Source organism: Carcharodon carcharias, chromosome 4 (genome assembly GCF_017639515.1).
Source record: "Carcharodon carcharias isolate sCarCar2 chromosome 4, sCarCar2.pri, whole genome shotgun sequence".
In the NCBI taxonomy this organism is placed as follows: domain Eukaryota; kingdom Metazoa; phylum Chordata; class Chondrichthyes; order Lamniformes; family Lamnidae; genus Carcharodon; species Carcharodon carcharias.
The window spans coordinates 204,751,292-204,773,703 of record NC_054470.1 but is presented as its reverse complement, the minus strand read 5'-3'; the positions used below and the strand labels follow the sequence as shown (position 1 = coordinate 204,773,703).

At 45.6% G+C, this 22,412-nt stretch overlaps 1 protein-coding gene across 3 annotated transcripts in view; it reads left to right on the top strand.

The window, feature by feature from the left end:
* lmbrd2b (LMBR1 domain containing 2b) overlaps nt 1-22,412 on the top strand; it is a 78,574-nt gene that overhangs the window by 41,290 nt on the left and 14,872 nt on the right. For all 3 annotated transcript variants that reach the window (XM_041186417.1, XM_041186418.1, XM_041186419.1), the window contains exons 6-11: nt 6,127-6,337; nt 14,374-14,448; nt 18,462-18,575; nt 19,788-19,971; nt 20,230-20,411; nt 20,521-20,654. In XM_041186417.1, coding sequence (XP_041042351.1) covers nt 6,127-6,337; nt 14,374-14,448; nt 18,462-18,575; nt 19,788-19,971; nt 20,230-20,411; nt 20,521-20,654 — 900 coding nt within the window. The remainder of the gene's footprint in view (nt 1-6,126; nt 6,338-14,373; nt 14,449-18,461; nt 18,576-19,787; nt 19,972-20,229; nt 20,412-20,520; nt 20,655-22,412) is intronic.

The following is a 22,412-nucleotide window of genomic DNA, read 5'->3' as shown; positions in this document are numbered from 1 at the left end:
GATGTTTTTGGGAGTGGGGAGTGAGTTTGATGATGTTTTTGGGAGTGGGGAGTGAGTTTGATGATGTTTTTGGGAGTGGGGATGAGTTTGATGATGTTTTTGGGAGTGGGGAGTGAGTTTGATGATGTTTTTGGGAGTGGGGAGTGAGTTTGATGTTTTTGGGAGTGGGGATGAGTTTGATGATGTTTTTGGGAGTGGGGAGTGAGTTTGATGATGTTTTTGGGAGTGGGGAGTGAGTTTGATGATGTTTTTGGGAGTGGGGAGTGAGTTTGATGATGTTTTTGGGAGTGGGGAGTGAGTTTGATGATGTTTTTGGGAGTGGGGAGTGAGTTTGATGATGTTTTTGGGAGTGGGGAGTGAGTTTGATGTTTTTGGGAGTGGGGATGAGTTTGATGATGTTTTTGGGAGTGGGGATGAGTTTGATGATGTTTTTGGGAGTGGGGATGAGTTTGATGATGTTTTTGGGAGTGGGGATGAGTTTGATGATGTATTTGGGAGTGGGGATGAGTTTGATCATGGTTTTGGGAGTGGGGATGAGTTTGATGATGTTTTTGGGAGTGGGGATGAGTTTGATCATGGTTTTGGGAGTGGGGATGAGTTTGATGATGTTTTTGGGAGTGGGGATGAGTTTGATGATGTTTTTGGCAGTGGGGATGAGTTTGATGATGTTTTTGGGAGTGGGGATGAGTTTGATGATGTTTTTGGAAGTGGGAATGAGTTTGATGATGTTTTTGGGACTGGGGGTGAGTTTGATGATGTTTTTGGGAGTGGGGAGTGAGTTTGATGATGTTTTTGGGAGTGGGGAGTGAGCTTGATGTTTTTGGGAGTGGGGGTGAGTTTGATGATGTTTTTGGGAGTGGGGGTGAGTTTGATGCTGTTTTTGGGAGTGGGGGTGAGTTTGATGATGTTTTTGGGAGTGGGGGGTGAGTTTGATGATGTTTTTGGGACTGGGGGTGAGTTTGATGATGTTTTTGGGACTGGGAGTGAGTTTGATCATGTTTTTGTGAGTGGGGATGAGTTTGATGATGTTTTTGGGAGTGGGGGTGAGTTTGATGATGTTTTTGGGAGTGGGGATGAGTTTGATGATGTTTTTGGGAGTGAGGAGTGAGCTTGATGTTTTTGTGAGTTGGGGTGAGTTTGATGATGTTTTTGGGAGTGGGGGTGAGTTTGATGATGTTTTTGGGAGTGGGGGTGAGTTTGATGATGTTTTTGGGAGTGGGGAGTGAGTTTGATGATGTTTTTGGGAGTGGGGATGAGTTTGATGATGTTTTTGGGAGTGGGGGTGAGTTTGATGATGTTTTTGGGAGTGGGAATGAGTTTGTGATGTTTTTGGGAGTGGGGAGTGAGTTTGATGATGTTTTTGGGAGTGGGGGTGAGTTTGATGATGTTTTTGGGAGTGGGGATAAGTTTGATGATGTTTTTGGGAGTGGGGAGTGAGTTTGATGATGTTTTTGGGAGTGGGGATAAGTTTGATGATGTTTTTGGGAGTGGGGATGAGTTTGATGTTTTTGGGTGTGGGGAGTGAGTTTGATGATGTTTTTGGGAGTGGGGAGTGAGTTTGATGATGTTTTTGGGAGTGGGGAGTGAGTTTGATGATGTTTTTGGGAGTGGGGGTGAGTTTGATGATGTTTTTGGGAGTGGGGAATGAGTTTGATGATGTTTTTGGGTGTGGGGAGTGAGTTTGATGATGTTTTTGGAAGTGGGGGTGAGTTTGATGATGTTTTTGGGAGTGGGGAGTGAGTTTGATGATGTTTTTGGGGGTGGGGATGAGTTTGATGATGTTTTTGGGAGTGGGGAGTGTGTTTGATGATGTTTTTGGGAATGGGGAGTGAGTTTGATGATGTTTTTGGGAGTGGGGAGTGAGTTTAATGATGTTTTTGGGAGTGGGGAGTGAGTTTGATGATGTTTTAGGGAGTGGGGAGTGAGTTTGATGATGGTTTTGGGAGTGGGGAGTGAGTTTGATGTTTTTGGGAGTGGGGAGTGTGTTTGATGTTTTTGGGATTGGGGGTGAGTTTGATGTTTTTGGGAGTGGGGGTGAGTTTGATGATGTTTTTGGGAGTGGGGGTGAGTTTGATGTTTTTGGGAGTGGAGAGTGAGTTTGATGATGTTTTTGGGAGTGGGGGTGAGTTTGATGATGTTTTTGGGAGTGGGGATGAGTTTGATGATGTTTTTGGGAGTGGGGAATGAGTTTGATGATGTTTTTGGGAGTGGGGATGAGTTTGATGATGTTTTTGGGAGTGGGGAGTGAGTTTGATGTTTTTGGGAGTGGGGAGTGAGTTTGATGATGTTTTTGGGAGTGGGGATGAGTTTGATGATGTTTTTGGGAGTGGGGATGAGTTTGATCATGGTTTTGGGAGTGGGGAGTGAGTTTGATGATGTTTTTGGGAGTGGGGAGTGAGTTTGATGATGTTTTTGGGAGTGGGGAATGAGTTTGATGATGTTTTTGGGAGTGGGGATGAGTTTGATGATGTTTTTGGGAGTGGGGAGTGAGTTTGATGTTTTTGGGAGTGGGGAGTGAGTTTGATGATGTTTTTGGGAGTGGGGATGAGTTTGATGATGTTTTTGGGAGTGGGGATGAGTTTGATCATGGTTTTGGGAGTGGGGAGTGAGTTTGATGATGTTTTTGGGAGTGGGGAGTGAGTTTGATGATGTTTTTGGGAGTGGGGGTGTGTTTGATGATGTTTTTGGGAGTGGGGAGTGAGTTTGATGATGTTTTTGGGAGTGGGGATGAGTTTGATGATGTTTTTGGAAGTGGGAATGAGTTTGATGATGTTTTTGGGAGTGGGGGTGAGTTTGATGATGTTTTTGGGAGTGGGGATGAGTTTGATGATGTTTTTGGGAGTGGGGGTCAGTTTGATGATGTTTTTGGGAGTGGCGGTGAGTTTGATGATGTTTTTGGGAGTGGGGATGAGTTTGATGATGTTTTTGGGAGTGGGGGTGAGTTTGATGATGTTTTTGGGACTGGGGGTGAGTTTGGTGATGTTTTAGGGAGTGGGGAGTGAGTTTGATGATGTTTTTGGGAGTGGAGAGTGAGTTTGATGATGTTTTTGGGAGTGGGGAGTGAGCTTGATGTTTTTGTGAGTGGGGGTGAGTTTGATGATGTTTTTGGGACTGGGGGTCAGTTTGATGATGTTTTTGGGAGTGGGGATAAGTTTGATGATGTTATTGGGAGTGGAGATGAGTTTGATGATGTTATTGGGAGTGGGGGTGAGTTTGATGTTTTTGGGTGTGGGGAGTGTGTTTGATGTTTTTGGGAGTGGGGAGTGAGTTTGATGATGTTTTAGGGAGTAGGAAGTGAGTTTGATGATGCTTTTGGGAGTGGGGAGTGAGTTTGATGATGTTTTTGGGAGTGGGGAGTGAGTTTGATGATGTTTTTGGGAGTGGGGAGTGAGTTTGATGATGTTTTTGGGAGTGGGAAGTGTGTTTGATGTTTTAGGGAGTGGGGATGAGTTTGATGATGTTTTTGGGAGTGGGGAGTGAGTTTGATGTTTTTGGGAGTGGGGAGTGAGTTTGATGATGTTTTTGGGAGTGGGGAGTGAGTTTGATGATGTTTTTGGGAGTGGGGAGTGAGTTTGATGATGTTTTTGGGAGTGGGGATGAGTTTGATGTTTTTGGGACTGGGGATGAGTTTGATGATGTTTTTGGGAGTGGGGAGTGAGTTTGATGATGTTTTTGTGAGTGGGGAATGAGTTTGATGATGTTTTTGGGAGTGGGGAGTGAGTTTGATGATTTTTTTGGGAGTGGGGAGTGAGTTTGATGATGTTTTTGGGAGTGGGGATGAGTTTGATGATGTTTTTGGGAGTGGGGATGAGTTTGATGATGTTTTTGGGAGTGGGGATGAGTTTGATGATGTTTTTGGGAGTGGGGAGTGAGTTTGATGATGTTTTTGTGAGTGGGGAATGAGTTTGATGATGTTTTTGGGAGTGGGGAGTGAGTTTGATGATTTTTTTGGGAGTGGGGAGTGAGTTTGATGATGTTTTTGGGAGTGGGGATGAGTTTGATGATGTTTTTGGGAGTGGGGATGAGTTTGATGATGTTTTTGGGAGTGGGGATGAGTTTGATGATGTTTTTGGGAGTGGGGATGAGTTTGATGATGTTTTTGGGAGTGGGGAGTGAATTTGATGATGTTTTTGGGAGTGGGGAGTGAGTTTGATGATGTTTTTGGGAGTGGGGAGTGAATTTGATGATGTTTTTGGGAGTGGGGAGTGAGTTTGATGTTTTTGGGAGTGGGGATGAGTTTGATGATGTTTTTGGGAGTGGGGAGTGAGTTTGATGTTTTTGGGAGTGGGGAGTGAATTTGATGATGTTTTTGGGAGTGGGGATGAGTTTGATGATGCTTTTGGGAGTGGGGAGTGAGTTTGATGATGTTTTTGGGAGTGGGGAGTGAGTTTGATGATGTTTTTGGGAGTGGGGATGAGTTTGATGATGTTTTTGGGAGTGGGGAATGAGTTTGATGATGTTTTTGGGAGTGGGGAGTGAGTTTGATGTTTTTGGGAGTGGGGAGTGAGTTTGATGATGTTTTTGGGAGTGGGGAGTGAGTTTGATGATGTTTTTGGGAGTGGGGATGAGTTTGATGATGTTTTTGGGAGTGGGGATGAGTTTGATGTTTTTGGGAGTGGGGATGAGTTTGATGATGTTATTGGGAGTGGGGATGAGTTTGATGATGTTTTTGGGAGTGGGGAATGAGTTTGATGATGTTTTTGGGAGTGGGGAGTGAGTTTGATGATGTTTTTGGGAGTGGGGAGTGAGTTTGATGTTTTTGGGAGTGGGGAGTGAGTTTGATGATGTTTTTGGGAGTGGGGATGAGTTTGATGATGTTTTTGGGAGTGGGGATGAGTTTGATGATGTTTTTGGGAGTGGGGAGTGAGCTTGATGATGTTTTTTTGAGTGTGGAGTGAGTTTGATGATGTTTTTGGGAGTGGGGAGTGAGTTTGATTATGTTTTTGGGAGTGGGGAGTGAGTTTGATGATGTTTTTGGGAGTGGGGAGTGAGTTTGATGATGTTTTTGGGAGTGGGGAGTGAGTTTGATGATTTTTTTGGGAGTGGGGATGAGTTTGATGATGTTTTTGGGAGTCGGGAGTGAGTTTGATGATGTTTTTGGGAGTGGGGATGAGTTTGATGATTTTTTTGGGAGTGGGGAGTGAGTTTGATGATGTTTTTGGGAGTCGGGAGTGAGTTTGATGATGTTTTTGGGAGTGGGGATGAGTTTGATGATGTTTTTGGGAGTGGGGAATGAGTTTGATGATGTTTTTGGGAGTGGGGAGTGAGTTTGATGATGTTTTTGTTAGTGGGGAGTGAGTTTGATGATGTTTTTTTGAGTGGGCAGTGAGTTTGATGATGTTTTTTTGAGTGTGGAGTGAGTTTGATGATGTTTTTGGGAGTGGGGAGTGAGTTTGATGATGTTTTTGGGAGTGGGGAGTGAGTTTGATGATGTTTTTGGGAGTGGGGAGTGAGGTTGATGATGTTTTTGGGAGTGGGGAGTGAGTTTGATGATGTTTTTGGGAGTGGGGAGTGAGTTTGATGATGTTTTTGGGAGTGGGGAGTGAGTTTGATGATGTTTTTGGGAGTGGGGAGTGAGTTTGATGATTTTTTTGGGAGTGGGGATGAGTTTGATGATGTTTTTGGGAGTCGGGAGTGAGTTTGATGATGTTTTTGGGAGTGGGGATGAGTTTGATGATTTTTTTGGGAGTGGGGAGTGAGTTTGATGATGTTTTTGGGAGTCGGGAGTGAGTTTGATGATTTTTTTGGGAGTGGGGAGTGAGTTTGATGATTTTTTTGGGAGTGGGGATGAGTTTGATGATGTTTTTGGGAGTCGGGAGTGAGTTTGATGATGTTTTTGGGAGTGGGGATGAGTTTGATGATTTTTTTGGGAGTGGGGAGTGAGTTTGATGATGTTTTTGGGAGTCGGGAGTGAGATTGATGATTTTTTTGGGAGTGGGGAGTGAGTTTGATGATGTTTTTGTGGGTTGTGGTGAGTTTGATGTTTTCATTCCTTTGGGGGCTTTACCATTTATCTGATATTTAGGGGAAGCCTATTTTGATGCTTTGTCATTCCTTTGTCAGTCAATAGTTGTCTTTCACACTCTAATGCAGATTGGTTCTTCCCCCGCGCAACTCCTACTCTAGGTATCAGCTCCAAACCATCGGCATCACCGCTGCCAACACTTGGGGTCTCTTTCTGCTGGTGTTGTTATTGGGATACGGCCTGGTAGAAATTCCTCGATCCTATTGGAATGCAGCCACGCGCGGGTATCTCCTCACTAAAACACAGTTCAAGGTGGCCAAACTCATGACGGAGAAAGCTGATGCTGAGGAGACTCTAGAGGATGTGATGGAGGTCAGTATGTGAGTGTTGAAGGGCCTCCGATGATGGAGGTGAGTCTGAGATGGGAGAATGTTTTTTTTTTATTCATTCATGGGATGTGGGCTTCGCTGGCTGGACCAGCATTTATTGCCCATCCCTAGTTGCCCTTGAGAAGGTGGTGGTGAGCTGCCTTCTTGAACCGCTGCAGTCTATGTGGTGTAGGTACACCCACAGTGCTGTTAGGGAGGGAGTTCCAGGATTTTGACCCAGCGACAGTGAAGGAACAGTGATATATTTCCAAGTCAGGATGGTGAGTGACTTGGAGGGGAACTTCCAGGTGGTGGTGTTCTCGTCTATCTGCTGCCCTTGTTCTTTTAGATGGTAGTGGTCGTGGGTTTGGAAGGTGTTGTCGAAGGAGACTTGGTGAGTTCCTGCAGTGCATCTTGCAGATGGTACACACTGCTGCTACTGTGTGTCAGTGGTGGAGGGAGTGAATGTTTGTGAATGTGGTACCAGTCAAGCGGGCTGCTTTGTCCTGGATGGTGTAAAGTTTCTTGAGTGTTGTGGGAGCTGCACTCATCCAGGCAAGTGGGGAGTATTCCATCACACTCCTGACTTGTGCCTTGTAGATGGTGGACAGGCTTTGGGGAGTTAGGAGGTGAGTTACTCATCGCTGGATTCCCAGCCTCTGACCTGCTCCTGTAACCACAGTATTTATATGGCTAGTCCAGTTCACTTTCTGGTCAACGGTAACCCCCAGGATGTTGGTAGTGGGGGATTCAGTGATGGTAATGCCATTGAACATCAAGGGGCGATGGTTGGATTCTCTCTTGTTGGAGATGGTCATTGCCTGACACTTGTGTGGCGTGAATGTTACTTGCCAGTTGTCAGCCCAAGCCTGGATATTGTCCAGGTCTTGCTGCATTTGGACATGGACTGCTTCAGTATCTGAGGAGTTGTGAATGGAGCTGAACATTGTGCAATCATCAGTGAACATCCCCACATCTGACCTTATGAAGGAAGGAAGGTCATTGATGTTGCAGCTGAAGATGGTTGGGCCGAGGACACTACCCTGAGTAACTCCTGCAGTGATGTCCTGGAGCTGAGGTGACTGATCTCCAACAACCACAACCATCTTCCTTTGTGTTAGGTATGATCCCAACCAGCGGAGAGTTCCCCCCAGATTCCCATTAACCCCAGTTTTGCTAGGGCTCCTTGATGCCACACTCGGTCAAATGCTGCCTTGATGTCAAGGGCAGTCACTCTCACCTCACCTCGGGAGTTCAGCTCTTTTGTCCTTGTTTGAACCAAGGCTGTAATGAGGTCAGGAGCTGAGTGGCCCTGGCGGAACCCAAATGGAGCGTCAGTGAGCAGGTTATTGCTAAGCAAATGCTGTGTGATAGCACTGTTGATGATCCCTTCCATCACTTTACTGGTGATCGAGAGTAGACTGATGGGCTGGTAATTGTTCGTGTTGGATTTGTCCTTTTTGTGTTTGGGACAAACCTGGGCAACTTTCCACATAGCCGGGTAGATGCCAGTGTTGTCGCTGTACTGGAACAACTTGGCTAGGGCCATGGCAAGTTCTGGAGCACAAGTCTTCAGTACTATTGCCAGAATATTGACAGGACCCATTGCCTTTGCAGTATCCAGTGCTTCCGATGATGGAGATCAGTGTGTGAGAGATGGGAGAGTGTTGAAGGGCCTCCAATTATGAAGGTTAGTGTGTGAGATGGGAGAGTGTTGAATGGTCCCTGATGATGGGGGTGAGTGTATGATAGAAGGGGGGTGGGTTTGAAGGGTCTCTGATGATGGGGGTGAGTATATGATAGATGGGAGGGTGTTGAAGGGTCTCTGATGGTAGAGGTGTATGTGTGAGATGGGAGTGTGAAAGCCAACATGGTTTGTTGGTGGGAAGCCATGTTTGACAAATATATAGTTTTTGAGTTTGTAACTAGGAGGATGAATGGGGTGTATTTGGATTTTCAAAAAGTGTTCCATAATGTTATGATACAGCAAGTGGCAAATGCTGAGCTGTCCAAATCCCAGAGGGAAACTTGAAACTACTGTCACAACTAATTTTCAATTTGTATATTTCGAGATGCAGGCTTTGAATTCAGCAATAATACCACTGAGTCTTGAGGTTTTTATTAAACTAAATTAAACATTTATTAATAAAAGAAAAAAAAGATTGTAAGCACATACTCATGTCTACAAATTACTACTATAGTAACTTATAAATCCCCTAATTAATTTAACTCCCAGTTATACTTTTGTTAAGGCGACAGTAAGACATATCGATTTTAAAAGACCCAATTAAGGTAAATGATACCCTGAACAGTCTGATTCAAAGTGAGTTCTCTTAACTTCAGTCCCTGGAGGCAGCAGTTTGGTACATACATATAGGCTGCAGGCTTTTCACACTTGTTGGATCTTAAACTGCCCCCCTTACCAACAGCCTTCTCTGCCTTATACATAATTTCCACTTTGAATGCAAATTCCCATTGTTTTCCAATGGGCAGAATTTTGCCCTTGGCGAGCAGGGGGCGGGGCCCACTCTCTAATGTGTAAAATGACGCAGGATGATGTCAGGAGGAATCCCCGATGTCACCCCTGCCCCATTGAAATATTCAGGAAGGTGGGGGCACAGCAAAATCAGCTGCGGGCCCACCGACCTGTCAATGGCCAATTGAGGCCATTGACAGGATCATTTAACCAATTAAAGGACCTGCCCGTCCAACCTTAAGGCTGGTGGGTCAGCCAGGAGCCCCAGCGGGGAATAGAGAAAACATGAAACTTCATCCACCGGCGGATTGAGGTTTCATGTAGGGTTTTAAACATTTTAATAAAGTTTTTCTGTAAATTATGAAAATGTGCCATCTCATGTGACATTGTCACATGAGGGGGACATGTAAGGGAATTTTTATTTCTCTGTTAATATTTTTCAAAGTCCAGGCGATCTCCCTGAGGCTGCACTTAGCCTCAGGGAGATGTGCGCTCTTCCGTGCACTTGCGTGAAAGAGTGCACACTCGATTTCAGGGATCCCACCACCCCCCCCCCCCCCCACCAGCCCGCACAGGAAGTGCTGAGCGCTTCCTGCTGGACGTCATGCTGGGTGGGCCTTAATTGGCCACCAAAGTAAAATGGCGGCAGGGCCCGCTTCTCCGGTGGGGATCAGCTCCCCACCCGCCAGAGATTGGGTCGGGCCCAGCAGGCAGAAAATTCTGCCCTGTGTCTTTTGAACTTTACCTTTCTACTAATAAAAAAATCTATCATAGTACCAATACCACCAGTAACCTTGGGGAAAAATAAATAAACACATTACTTCTGCTGGCGAGGTAAACATTACATCCCCTCCTTTGAATTCAAGCCACTCTAGTTTGTTTAAAAATGCAAATGTTCCCTTTACACGTCACATTCTCAAACTTCCCCACGTTTACCTAATTAACATTTCAAACCTAATTTCTCTTCTTACATCAAAGCACCCAGACCAGCTGCCTCTAATTCAATTAAGTCTCACACACACACACACATATATATATATATATACACACATATATATATATATGTATATATTTTATATAGATACATTCCAACATTACTTTATTTTACAATGAATTCCAATAACGTTATGAAAATTATTATATCTTCCTGACAATAATAAGCCACAACCGAGGTTAGTACTGAAAATTCAGAATCTAGAATTGGGGCTAAAATATTATCATGGATTGGTTAAAGGACAAAAAACTGAGTAAGAATAAACAGGATATTTTCAGGTTGACTGACTTTAATTAGTGCAATGCTGCAAAGATCAGCTCTCAGGCCTCAGCTATTTACAATCTGTATTAATTGAGAAACTGGGAAATATTTGCATTGAGTGACCCGGGTGTCCCTGTACATAAATCACAAGGTTAATATGTTGGTCCAGCAAGCAATTAGGAAGCTAAATAATTTGTTGGCTTTTGTTACAAAGGGAAAGGAGTATGAGTAAAGAAGAGCTTTGGTGAGGCTACACCTGGAGTTGTGTCTCCTGACCTAGGGATATACTTGCCATAGAGCGAGTTCAATGAAGCTTCACTAGACTGGATCCTAGGATGAGGGATTGTCCTTTGAGGAGAGATTGAATAGATTAATCCTATAGTCCCTGGGCTTTGGAAGAATGAGGGATGACCTCATTGAAACATGTAAGATTTTTAAGGGGCTTTGTAGGGTAGATGCTGAGAGGCTGTTCCCTTGGCTAGAACACGGGCAGAATCTCAGGATAAGGATTAGCCATTTAGGACTGAGACAAACAGTCATAGAAGGAGGTCGCTTAGCCGATTGAGTTCATGTTAGCTCCCAGGACAATTACAGTCAGTCCCATTCCCTTATTCTGTAGCATTTCAAGTTTATTTTCCTTGAGGGTCATTTTGAAATAAGAATGTAAGAAATGGAAGCAGGAGTAGATCACATGGCCCATCGAGCTTGCTGCACCATTCAATATGATTGTGGCTGACCTTGGGCTTCAACTCCATTTTCCCGCCTGCTCCCTGTATCCCTTGATTGTGTGAGAGACCAAAAATCTGTCTGTTATGGCACCGTGGATGATAAACGCTGAGCTGTTCAAATCTCAGAGGAAACGTTGAAACAACTATTTTATAATTTGTATTTATTTCAAGATGCGAGCCTTGAATTCAGTAGTAATAAGACCACTGAGTCTTATAGGTTTCTTACAAAACTAAATTAAACCTTTATTAATAAAAAAAAATATTTTAAGCACATACATAGGTTCACAAATTACTACTATGATAACTCCTAGCCCACCTAATTAATCTAACTCCCAGTTACACCTCTGTTAAGGCAACAATAAAACAACATAGATTTTAAAAGACCCAGGCAAAAAAAACACAATACCCTGAACAGTCAAATTCAAAGTGAATTTTCTTCACTTCAGTTTGTGTAGACAGCAACTTGAGGCTGAGGCTGGAGGTTTTTCACACTTGTTAGAACTTAGAATGCCGTCCTCTTACAAGTAGCCTCATCTCCTTTATACAGGCTTCTTCCTATTTAATGTGAATCTCATTGCTCCAAAATGTTTTTCAACTCTACTTTTCTAATAATAATCTTTCATGGTACCAATGTTATCAGTAAGTTTTGGGAAAAATAAACACTGTTTGGCTTCTTCCAGCTAAGTGTAACATTTCACCACCTCTTTTGAAATTCAAGTTACTCTGGTTTACCTAAAAATGCAAAATTTCCCTTTAACACCTCACATTCTAGAACTTAAGCCATGTTTACCTTTTTAGCATTTTAAGCCTAGCTTCTTTCCTTGATACAGCAAAGCCTTCAGACCAGCTGCCTTTAATTCAATTAAGTCCCCCTCACACAGGCGCACATTGTTCCTATCTGGCAATAAATTCCAATAACATTATGAAAATTATTATATTTTCCTGACACTGTCTATCCCAGCCTTTATTGTATTCAACAATGGAGCATCCACAACCCAGGAGAGGATTCCAAAGATTCACAGTTCTTTGGGTTAAGAAATTTCTCCACATCTCAGTCCTAAATGATCGGCCCCTTATCCTGAGACTGTGCCTCTATATTTTAGATTCCTCGACCGGCGGAAACAAAGTCCAGTGTCCACCCTGTCCAGCCCTTCAACATCTCCTATATTTCAATGAGATCAGCTCTCATTCTGAACTCCAGAGAGCATCGATCCAGTTTACTCAGCCTCTCATCATAGGACAGCCCCCTCATCCCAGGGACAAATTTAGTGAACCTTCGCTGTACTGTCTCCAATGCAAGTGTATCCTTTCTTAAATATAGAGACCAAAACTGCACATAGTATTCCAGATGTGGTCTCACCAAAATCCTGTACAATTGCAGCAAGACTTCTTTATTCTTATACTCCAACTCCCTTGCAATAAAGGCCAACATGCCATTTGTCTTTATAATTGCTTGCTGTACTTTCATGCTAGGTTTCTGTGTTCCTTGTATGATTATGTCCAAGTCACTCTGGGCATCATCATTTACAAGTTTCATGCCTTTTAAAAATTATTCTGCTGTTCTATTCTTCCAACCAAAGTGAATATCTTCACTCTTCCCTACATTATACTCAGTTAGCTTAACATTTGTCATAGGGAAAATGCTAGACGCTATTATTAAAGACGTTATAATGGGGCACTTAGATAAAATCAAGATTATGAAGCAGAGTCAACATGGATTTGTAAAAGGGAAATCATGTTTAACCAATTTATGGCAGTTCTTTGAAGGAGTCACATGTTGTCGATGAAGGTAGATGTACTGTACTAAGGTTTCCAGAAGATAAAATGCCGCATCAAAGGTTACTGTGGAAAATAAAAGCTCATGGTGTAGCGGGTGACATATTGGCATTGGTAGAAGATTGGCTGGCTAACAGGAAGCAGAGAGTTGGCATAAATGGGTCTTTTTCTGTTTGACAGGATGTGACGAGTGGAGTGCCACAGGGATCAGTGCTGGTCTCAAATTCTTACAATTTATATAACTGACTTGGATGAAGGGACCGAAGGGATGGTTGCTAAATTTGCTGATGATACAAAGATAGGTAGGAAAGTAAATTGTGAAGAGGACATGAGGCTAAAAGAGACAGATAGGTTAAGTGAATGAGCAAAAATCTGACAAATGGAGTATAATGTGGGCAAATGTGAAATTGTCCATTTTGGCAGAAAGAATAAAAAATAAGCTTATTATCTAAATAGTGAGGAATTTCAGAGCTCTGAGATTCAGAGGGATCTGGGTGTCCCAGTGCATGAATCACAAAAGGTTAATATGCAGGTACAGCAGGTAATTAGGAAAGCTAATAGAATGTTATCATTCATTGTGAGGGGATTTGATTACAATAATAGGGAGGTTATGCTTCAGTTATACAGGACACTGGTGAGACCACATCTGGAGTGCTGTGTATAGTATTGGTCTCCTTATTTAAGGAAGGATGTAAATGTATTAGAAACAGTTCAAACAAGGTTTTTTTAAATTCATTTACGGGATGTACCACATCTGGGTCCCCTATTATTTGTCATTTATATAAACGACATAGATGACTATGTGGGGGGTAGGATTAGTAAGTTTGCGGATGACACAAAGATTGGCCGGGTGGTTAACAGTGAGGTTAAATGTCTTGGGCTACAGGAAGATATAGGCAGGATGGTCAAATGGGCAGATAAGTGGCAGATGGAATTTAACCCTGAAAAGTGTGAGGTGATACACTTTGGAAGGAGTAATTTGACAAGGAAGTGTTCAATGAATGGCATGACACTAGGACGTTCTGAGGAACAAAGGGACCTTGGCGTGTGTGTCCATAGATCTCTGAAAGCAGAGGGACATGTTAGTGGGGTGGTGAAAAAGGCAAATGGAACACTTGCCTTTATCAATCGAGGCATAGATTACAAAAGTAGGGAGGACATGTTGGAGTTGTATAGAACCTTGGTGAGGCCACAGCTGGAGTACTGTGTGTAGTTCTGGTCGTCACATTATAGGAAGGATGTGATTGCACTGGAGCGGGTGCAGCGGAGATTCACCAGGATGTTGCCTGGGATGAAACATTTAAGTTTTGAAGAGAGGTTGGATAGACTTGGGTTGTTTTTGTTGGAGCAGAGAAGACTGAGGGGTGACCTGATGGAGGTGTACAAGATTATGAGGGGCATGGACAGGGTGGATAGGGAGCAGCTGTTCCCCTTAGTTGAAGGGTCAGTCACGAGGGGGCATAAGTTCAAGATGAGGGGCAGGAGGTTTAGGAGGATGTGAAGAAAATCTTTTTTAACCAGAGGGTGATGATGGTCTGGAATGCACTGCCTGGGAGGGTGGTGGAGGTGGGTTGCCTCACATCCTTTAAAAAGTACCTGGATGAGCACTCGGCATCTCATAACATTCAAGGCTATGGGCCAAGTGCTGGTAAATGGGATCAGGTAGGTAGGTCAGGTGTTTCTCACGTGTGGGTGCAGACTCGATGGGCTGAAGGGCCTCTTCTGCACTGTGTGATTCTGTGATATTGCTTGCAAGGCAATTTACTGTTTGTTAATCATCTCTGTATCTGAATCTATTTCTACAGGAAGTGAGGAAGCTGAACGAGACGGTGAAATATAACCACCCTCTGAGAAAATACATCGACACCATCCTGCGGAAGGTGAGGAGGGTGTGAACAGGCTGTCAGTTTTAAAGTGGTATTTAAGTTAAATTTAGATCCAGTATAGTTCAGTTGTGCGCGGCCTAATTAATCGGCTCTGAATTGATCCTCTAAAATGGATCAGTTCGAACAAGATTCAACCATAAGTCAAGACAGGGCTCTGAAATATTAAATAATGTAACATTTATTTAAGAGGAAAGGAAAAAATATACTTATCAATACATGTCTGACTTTTCTACCTTCAGCTTGGGTGACCAGCCCAGACTGAAGTGTAAATGTTCCTCAGGTCCCCTCGCTAACAGGAATGATTCAGAAATCCTGCTTAGGGTGGATCCAGTATCTTCCTGACTTTAGACCAATTTGGAAGCAACCAGATGGTTCTCAAAGCCCACTTTTATCCCTTGAATTAACACTACCTCATTTCAAATCAGGTTTGTTGTAATTGTCCAATTGGTCATTGTTGTTACTGGGTTAATTTGATAGGCTTTGGCTGTTTATGAACATGATTCCATGGAACAGAACAATGGGACATTTTATGATCTTTGTTTTATTTTTTTATGAGTTTGGACAAGTCTGCATTCATTTTTACATACCTGCTTTAGTCAGTCAAGGACAACACCGAGTGCTCTCTGTTCTCGCTGATAGTGCTTACAGCAGCAAATTAATACTTTAAATTTCCAACACTAGTACAGAATAAAGCCATACAACCACACATATGAACATACAAATTAGGAGCAGAAGTAGCCATTTGGCCTACTCCAGTTTAGAAGAATGAGAGGTGATCTTTTTGAAACATACAAGATTGTGAGGGGACTTGATAGGTTGGATGCTGAGAGGATGTTTCCCCTTGTGGGGCGTCTAGAACAAGGGGACACAGTTTAAGAATAAGAGGTTTCCCTTTTGAAAGGAGATGAGAATTTTTTTTCTCTCAGCGTCGTTAGTCTGTGGAATTCTCTTCCCCAGAATGCAGTGGGGATAGGGTCATTGACTTTATTCATGGATGAGTTAGACAGATTTTTGATCTACAAAGGAGTTGAGGGTTATTTATGCAGGGCAGATGGCAAATTAGAGTCAAGACCTTGATCTTCTCGAAAGGTGAGGCAGGCACAAAGAGTTGAGTAACCCACTCCTCTTAAGTCCCTATGTTCCTGCCTCCTGGCCACTGCCCATATCCCTTTATTCACTGAGACACCAAAATCCTGTCTATCCCAGCCTTAAATATATTCACCAATTGAGCATCCACAACCCTCTGGGGTAGAGAATTTCAAAGGTTCACAACCCTTTGAGTGAAGAAATTTCTCCTCCTCTCAGTCCTAAATGATCGGTCCCTTATCCTGAGACTGTGGCCCACGTTTTAGGTTCTCCAGCCTGCAGAAACAAACTCTGTGTCCACCCTGCTGAGCCCCTTCAAAATCTTATAGGTTTCAAAAAGGTCAATCTCATTCTTCTAAACTCCAGAGAGCATCAGCCCAATTTATTAGCCACTCATCATAGGACAGTTCCCTAATCCCAGGGGCCAATTTAGTGACCTTTGCTGCACTGTTTCCAATGCAAGTATAACCTTCCTTAAATGTAGAGACCAAAACTGCACTTACTATTCTAGATGTGGTCTCACCAAAATCCTGAACAATTGCAGCAAGACTTCTTTATTCTTGTCCTCCAGTCCTCTTGCAATAAAGGCCAACCTGACATTTGCCTTCCTGATTGCTTGCTGCACCTGTGTTCCTTGTACCAAGTCTCTTAGAACATCACCACTTACAAATCTCTCATCTTTTCCCAATGACTGATATCGGGATGACAGGCCTGCAGTTCCCTGTTTTCTCTCTCCCTCCTTTCTTGAAAAGTAGTGACATTTGCAAATTTCCAATCAATGGGACCATTCCTGAATCTGAGGAATTTTGGAATATCGTAGCCAGAGCATCCACTGTCTCTGCAGCGATCTCCTTTTAGAACGCTGCTAGGATGTGGACCATCAGGTCCTGGGGGCTTGTTAGCCTTGGTCCGGGGAGGGGGTGGAGGGCGGGGGGTTGGGGGGGCGGTGGCAGGGGGCAGAGAGGGAAGCTGCTGGTTTGGGGGAGGGCCCTGTACTGGGGCTGCTGGTTTGGGGGACGGCCCTGTACTGGGACTGCTGGTTTGGGGGAGGGCCCTGTACTGGGACTGCTGGTTTGGGGGAGGGCCCTGTACTGGGACTGCTGGTTTGGGGGAGGGCCCTGCACTGGGGCACTTGGTTTTGGGGAGGGCCCTGTACTGGGGCTGCTGGTTTCGGGGATGTCTCTGTACTGGGGCTGCTGGTTTCAGAGGGGGCCCTGTACTGGGGCTGCTGGTTTCAGAGGTGGTCCCTGTACTGGGGCTGCTGGTTTTGCAGAGGGCTCTGTACTGGGGCTGCTGGTTTCAGAGGTGGTCCCTGTACTAGGGCTGCTGGTTTCGGGGAGGGCCCTTTACTGGGGCTGCTGGTTTTGGGAAGGTCTCTGTACTGGGGCTGCTGGTTATGACAAAAGCTCTGTACTGGGGCACCTGGTTTTGGGGAGGGCTCTGTACCGGGGCTGCTGGTTTTGAGGAAGATTCTGTACCGGGGCTGCTGGATTTGGGGAGATCCTTGTACTGGGGCTGCTGGTTTTGGGAGATCCTTGTACTGGGGCTGCTGGTTTTGAGGAGGGCTCTGTACTGGGGTTGCTGGTTTTGGTGAGGGCTCTGTACTGGGGCTGCTGGTTTTGAGGAGGGCTCTGTACTGGGGTTGCTGGTTTTGGGGAGGGCTCTGTACTGGGGTTGCTGGTTTTGAGGAGGGCTCTGTACTGGGGTTGCTGGTTTTGGGGAGGGCTCTGTACTGGGGTTGCTGGTTTCGAGGAGGGCTCTGTACTGGGGTTGCTGGTTTTGAGGAGGGCTCTGTACTGGGGTTGCTGGTTTCGAGGAGGGCTCTGTACTGGGGTTGCTGGTTTTTGGGAGGGCTCTGTACTGGGGTTGCTGGTTTCGAGGAGGGCTCTGTACTGGGGTTGCTGGTTTTGGGGAGGGCTCTGTACTGGGGTTGCTGGTTTTGGGGAGGGCTCTGTACTGGGATTGCAGGTTTTGGGGAGGGCTCTGTACTGGGGTTGCTGGTTTTGGGGAGGGCTCTGTACTGGGGCTGCTGGTTTTGAGGAGGGCTCTGTACTGGGGCTGCTGGTTTTGAGGAGGGCTCTGTACTGGGGTTGCTGGTTTTGAGGAGGGCTCTGTACTGGGGTTGCTGGTTTTGAGGAGGGCTCTGTACTGGGGTTGCTGGTTTCGAGGAGGGCTCTGTACTGGGGTTGCTGGTTTCGAGGAGGGCTCTGTACTGGGGCTGCTGGTTTCGAGGAGGGCTCTGTACTGGGGCTGCTGGTTTTGCAGAGGGCTCTGTACTGGGGTTGCTGGTTTCGAGGAGGGCTCTGTACTGGGGTTGCTGGTTTTGGGGAGGGCTCTGTACTGGGTTTGCTGGTTTTGAGGAGGGCTCTGTACTGGGGTTGCTGGTTTTTGGGAGGGCTCTGTACTGGGGTTGCTGGTTTCGAGGAGGGCTCTGTACTGGGGCTGCTGGTTTTGCAGAGGGCTCTGTACTGGGGTTGCTGGTTTCGAGGAGGGCTCTGTACTAGGGTTGCTGGTTTTGGGGAGGGCTCTGTACTGGGGTTGCTGGTTTCGAGGAGGGCTCTGTACTGGGGTTGCTGGTTTTGAGGAGGGCTCTGTACTGGGGTTGCTGGTTTTGAGGAGGGCTCTGTACTGGGGCTGCTGGTTTCGAGGAGGGCTCTGTACTGGGGCTGCTGGTTTAGGGGAGGGCTCTGTACTGGGGCTGCTGGTTTCGAGGAGGGCTCTGTACTGGAGCTGCTGGTTTTGAGGAGGGCTCTGTACTGGGGCTGCTGGTTTTGCAGAGGACTCTGTACTGGGGTTGCTGGTTTCAGAGGTGGTCCCTGTACTGGGGTTGCTGGTTTCGAGGAGGGCTCTGTACTGGTGTTGCTGGTTTTGCAGAGGGCTCTGTACTGGGCAAGTTGCTGATGTGTTGTTGTTTTCTATAGTGTCCCATTGAGTATCAGGAGAGAATGGGCAGGAACATGGATGACTATGAGGACTTTGATGAGAACAGCAACAGCCTCCCAAGCGAGAAGAATCTGGTCAAACTTCACAAACAAGTGAGTCCTGCTCAGGGGATGCGGTTGGTGGTAGTGCTGCAGTGCCCAGGGTCCTGCTGCCTTCTCTTATATTTCAACTCTTCCAGACTGTGATGTTTTGCTGGCCTTGGTTCTGACTATTGGTGTGAGGGGCAATATACTGTCAGCATCATTGACACAATCAACAGATTTTTATTCAGCCCACATCTGGTTAGATCCTGGGGATGAACCACAGTAATAATGAAAACAGAAGTCAGGAGATGTGAGGGGGGGGGAAGGAGCCCCCTGTTCCTCTTCACTGATGCTCCATGTCTGATATTTGCTCCTTCATTGAAATGACATTTGAGTTTAATCGGACATTTAGGAAGGTCAAACAGTTACCGGGATTACACAATAAATGGGAATGTACTAAGAAGGGTAGATGAAGTGAGAGATCTTGGCGTACAAGTACACAGGTCCCTGAAGACAGCAGTTCAAGTAGACAAGTTCGTAAAGAAGGCTTATGGAATGCTCTCCTTCAATGGCAGAGATATAGAATGTAAAAGTAAGGATATAATGTTGGAATTGTATAAAACACTGGTGAGGCCACAACTGGAGTATTGTGTGCAGTTCTGGTCACCACATTACAGGAAGGGCGTAATAGCTCTGGAGAGAGTGCCGAGGAGGTTTACAAGAATGTTGCCAGGGTTAGAAAAGTGTAGCTACGAGGAGAGATTGGATAGGTTGGGGTTATTTTCCTTAGAACAAAGAAGGCTGAGAGGTGACTTGATTGAGGTGTACAAAATTGAGGGGAATAGATAGAGTGGACAGGATAAAATTGTTTCCCTTGGTGGAGAATTCTAGAACCAGGGGACATAGATTCAGGATAAGTGGCAGAAGGTGTAGGGGGGACATGAGGAAGAACTTTTTTTCACAGAGGGTAGTGGGTGTCTGGAATTTGCTGCCCAAGTTGGTGGTAGAGGCAGAAACTTTAAACTCTTTTAAAAAGTACCTGGATCTGCACCTTAAGTGCTGTAAGCTGCAGGAAGGTGGGATTAGAAAGGGCACCTGGGTATCCTCGGGCTGGCATGGACAAGATGGGCCGAATGGTCTCCTTCTGTGCTGTAACTTTTCTATGGTTCTATGGATATGTTGACTGTCTCCCTCAGGGCACACAGGATATGGCTGTGTGGGTATAGACCGTGTTTGAGTTGCTGTATCTGATTGAATTGATGGCTTTTTGTGTATTGCCAGGTGATCTATGTGGTTCACAGACAGCAGCGGACTCAGGTGCAGTGGAAGCTGTTGTTGGAGGATGCTTTCCATCTCGAAGATGTGGCCAAGAATGAAAGTAGCGGCAGCCGCCAGTTTGTGCGTGCGCTACAGAGCTCGGAAAGCCAGAACTGGTTCACACATTACATCTACACACCCAGAGTGGGTGAGTAACTCCTGGGAGGGGGCACCCTCCCTCAGAACCCCAACAGCCCCTCTCCCCTCACTTCTAACCCCACCTGCAGCCACACTCTCCTCTCCCCCCACGCCCATGCTATCCCCTGCCTCCCACCTTCCCCCTCACGCCTGCACTCTCCCCTCCCACCCGCCCTCCTAGCTGCTGCGCCCTCCCATGCCTCCCCCTCCCCACCCATCCCCCCACTCTTGCCCCTCTCTCTCTTATGCTGTGCTTTTTACCCCACAGAGTGGTACTGGGAATGTTTGCTGCGTGGTTTGTATTACAGGATCCTGGCGGTGGTGCTGTCAGTTTTCTCGATAATCGTGGTCTGGTCTGAATGCACTTTCTTCAGTACCAGCCCTGTCCTCTCGCTCTTCGCTATCTTCATCCAGGTGGCAGAGAAAACGTACAATTACCTCTACATTGAGGTGGGTACCAGGGGACAGGCCTCGGGGCTGAGGCCCATCAGCAACAGTGTGTTCAGGAGCAGCAGTTTGAGCCTCTGAATGATTATCATCTCCCTCTCACTCCCTATAGCTTGCTTGCTTCGTCAGTATCTTCTTCCTGAGTAACTGCATCTACTCCACTGTCTTCAGGATTCGTATCTTCAATTACTACTACCTGGCTCCGCATCATCAGACTGACGCCTATAGTCTACTCTTCAGTGGCATGTGAGTAACCTTATTACTCCCTGACTCATTAAAGCTGCACCTCACACACAAGAAGACATCATCTCCCTGGATTCACCACGTATCAGGGGAGAGTGTCAGAGACAGTTAACAAGTGGATGAGCCCTTGGGTCTGGGTGAGATGATGGCTGATCTGTATTTAAACTTTATTTCTCCATCTTTACTCGCTATCCTTTATTTCTGTTACCCAACAATGATCAGTGCCAGCTTAGAAATTATAAATTGACCTGCAGCCTCAACAACTTTTTGAGGGGAGAGAGTTCCAGATTTCCACCCCCCTGTGTGTGAAGAGTTTCCAGATGATTCCTCTTTGTTTTCGACTCCCTCCAAACCCCACAAGAGAGGAAATGTGTTCTGGTTACCGATGTTTCTGTAAAATTTACCAGTTGCACACAGCCAGTTTTTTCCAGTGTAGGGTCATTTTGAAGTTGTTTTGAGTGACCACGGACACACAGTATTTGTCATGGAGCAAAGCCCATGCGGAACCTTCCAGACTACACACTTGCAAACTGTACCCCATCAAATTCTTTAATAACCTTCTTTACCTCACTTAGATCACCCATTAATCTTCAATAGCTGAGGGAATATTAGTGTATTAATGGACTATGCAAACTGGGTTTAAAATTCTCCCCAGGATAATTCTATCTGCCACAGTTTATCCCACCCACTGAATCTGCCCATGTCCCTTTTAATTATTTTGATCGCACTCTACACTCCCAGCAGCACCACTGAACTTGGATTTTTAAAAGTTTGTTCATGGGATGTGGGCTTCGCTGGCTGGGCCAGCATTTATTGCCCATCCCTAATTGCCCTTGAGAAGGTACTGGTGAGCTGCCTTCTTGAGCTGCTGCAGTCCATGTGGTGTAGGTACACCCACAGTGCTGTTAGGAAGGGAGTTCCAGGATTTTGACCCAGTGACAGTGAAGGAACGGTGATATATTTCCAAGTCAGGATGGTGAGTGACTTGGAGGGGAACTTCCAGGTGGTGGTGTTCCCATCTATCTGCTGCCCTTGTCCTTCTAGATGGTAGTGGTCGTGGGTTTGGAAGGTGCTGTGTAAGGAGCCTTGGTGAGTTCCTGCAGTGTATCCTGTAGATGGTACACACACTGCTGCTGTTACTGTGCGCCGGTGGTGGAGGGAGTGTGCCATGATGTCAAGGGCAGTCACTGTCACCTCACTTCTCGAATTCAGCTCTTTTGTCCATGTTGGCTATAATGAGGCCAGGAGCTGAGTGGAATTGAAACTGAGAATCAGTATTTCTGAGTGAGAACCTCTTGAACATAGATCATAAAAAATAGGAGCAGAAGTAGGCCATTCGGCCCCTCGAGCCAGTTTCACCATTCAATAAGATCATGGCTGATCAGATTGTGGCCTCGACTCCACATTGCTGCCTGCCCCTCATAACCCTGGACTCGCTTATCCAACCAAATCTAACTCAACCTTGAATGTATTCAATGACCCAGCCACCACTGCCTTCTGGGGAAGAGTTCCCAAAGACTAATGACCCCTCAAGAGAAGAAATTCCTCCTCATTTCTGTCTTAAATGGGAGAATCGTTATTCTGAAACTGTGCCCCCTGGTTCTTGATCCCCCCCAGAAAGGGAAACATTCTCTCAACATCTACCCTGTCAAGCCACCTCGGAATCTTATATGTTTCAATAAAGTCACCTTTCGTTCTTCTAAACTCCAATGAGTATAGGCCCAACCTGCTCAACCTTTCCTCATAAGACAAACTCCTTCA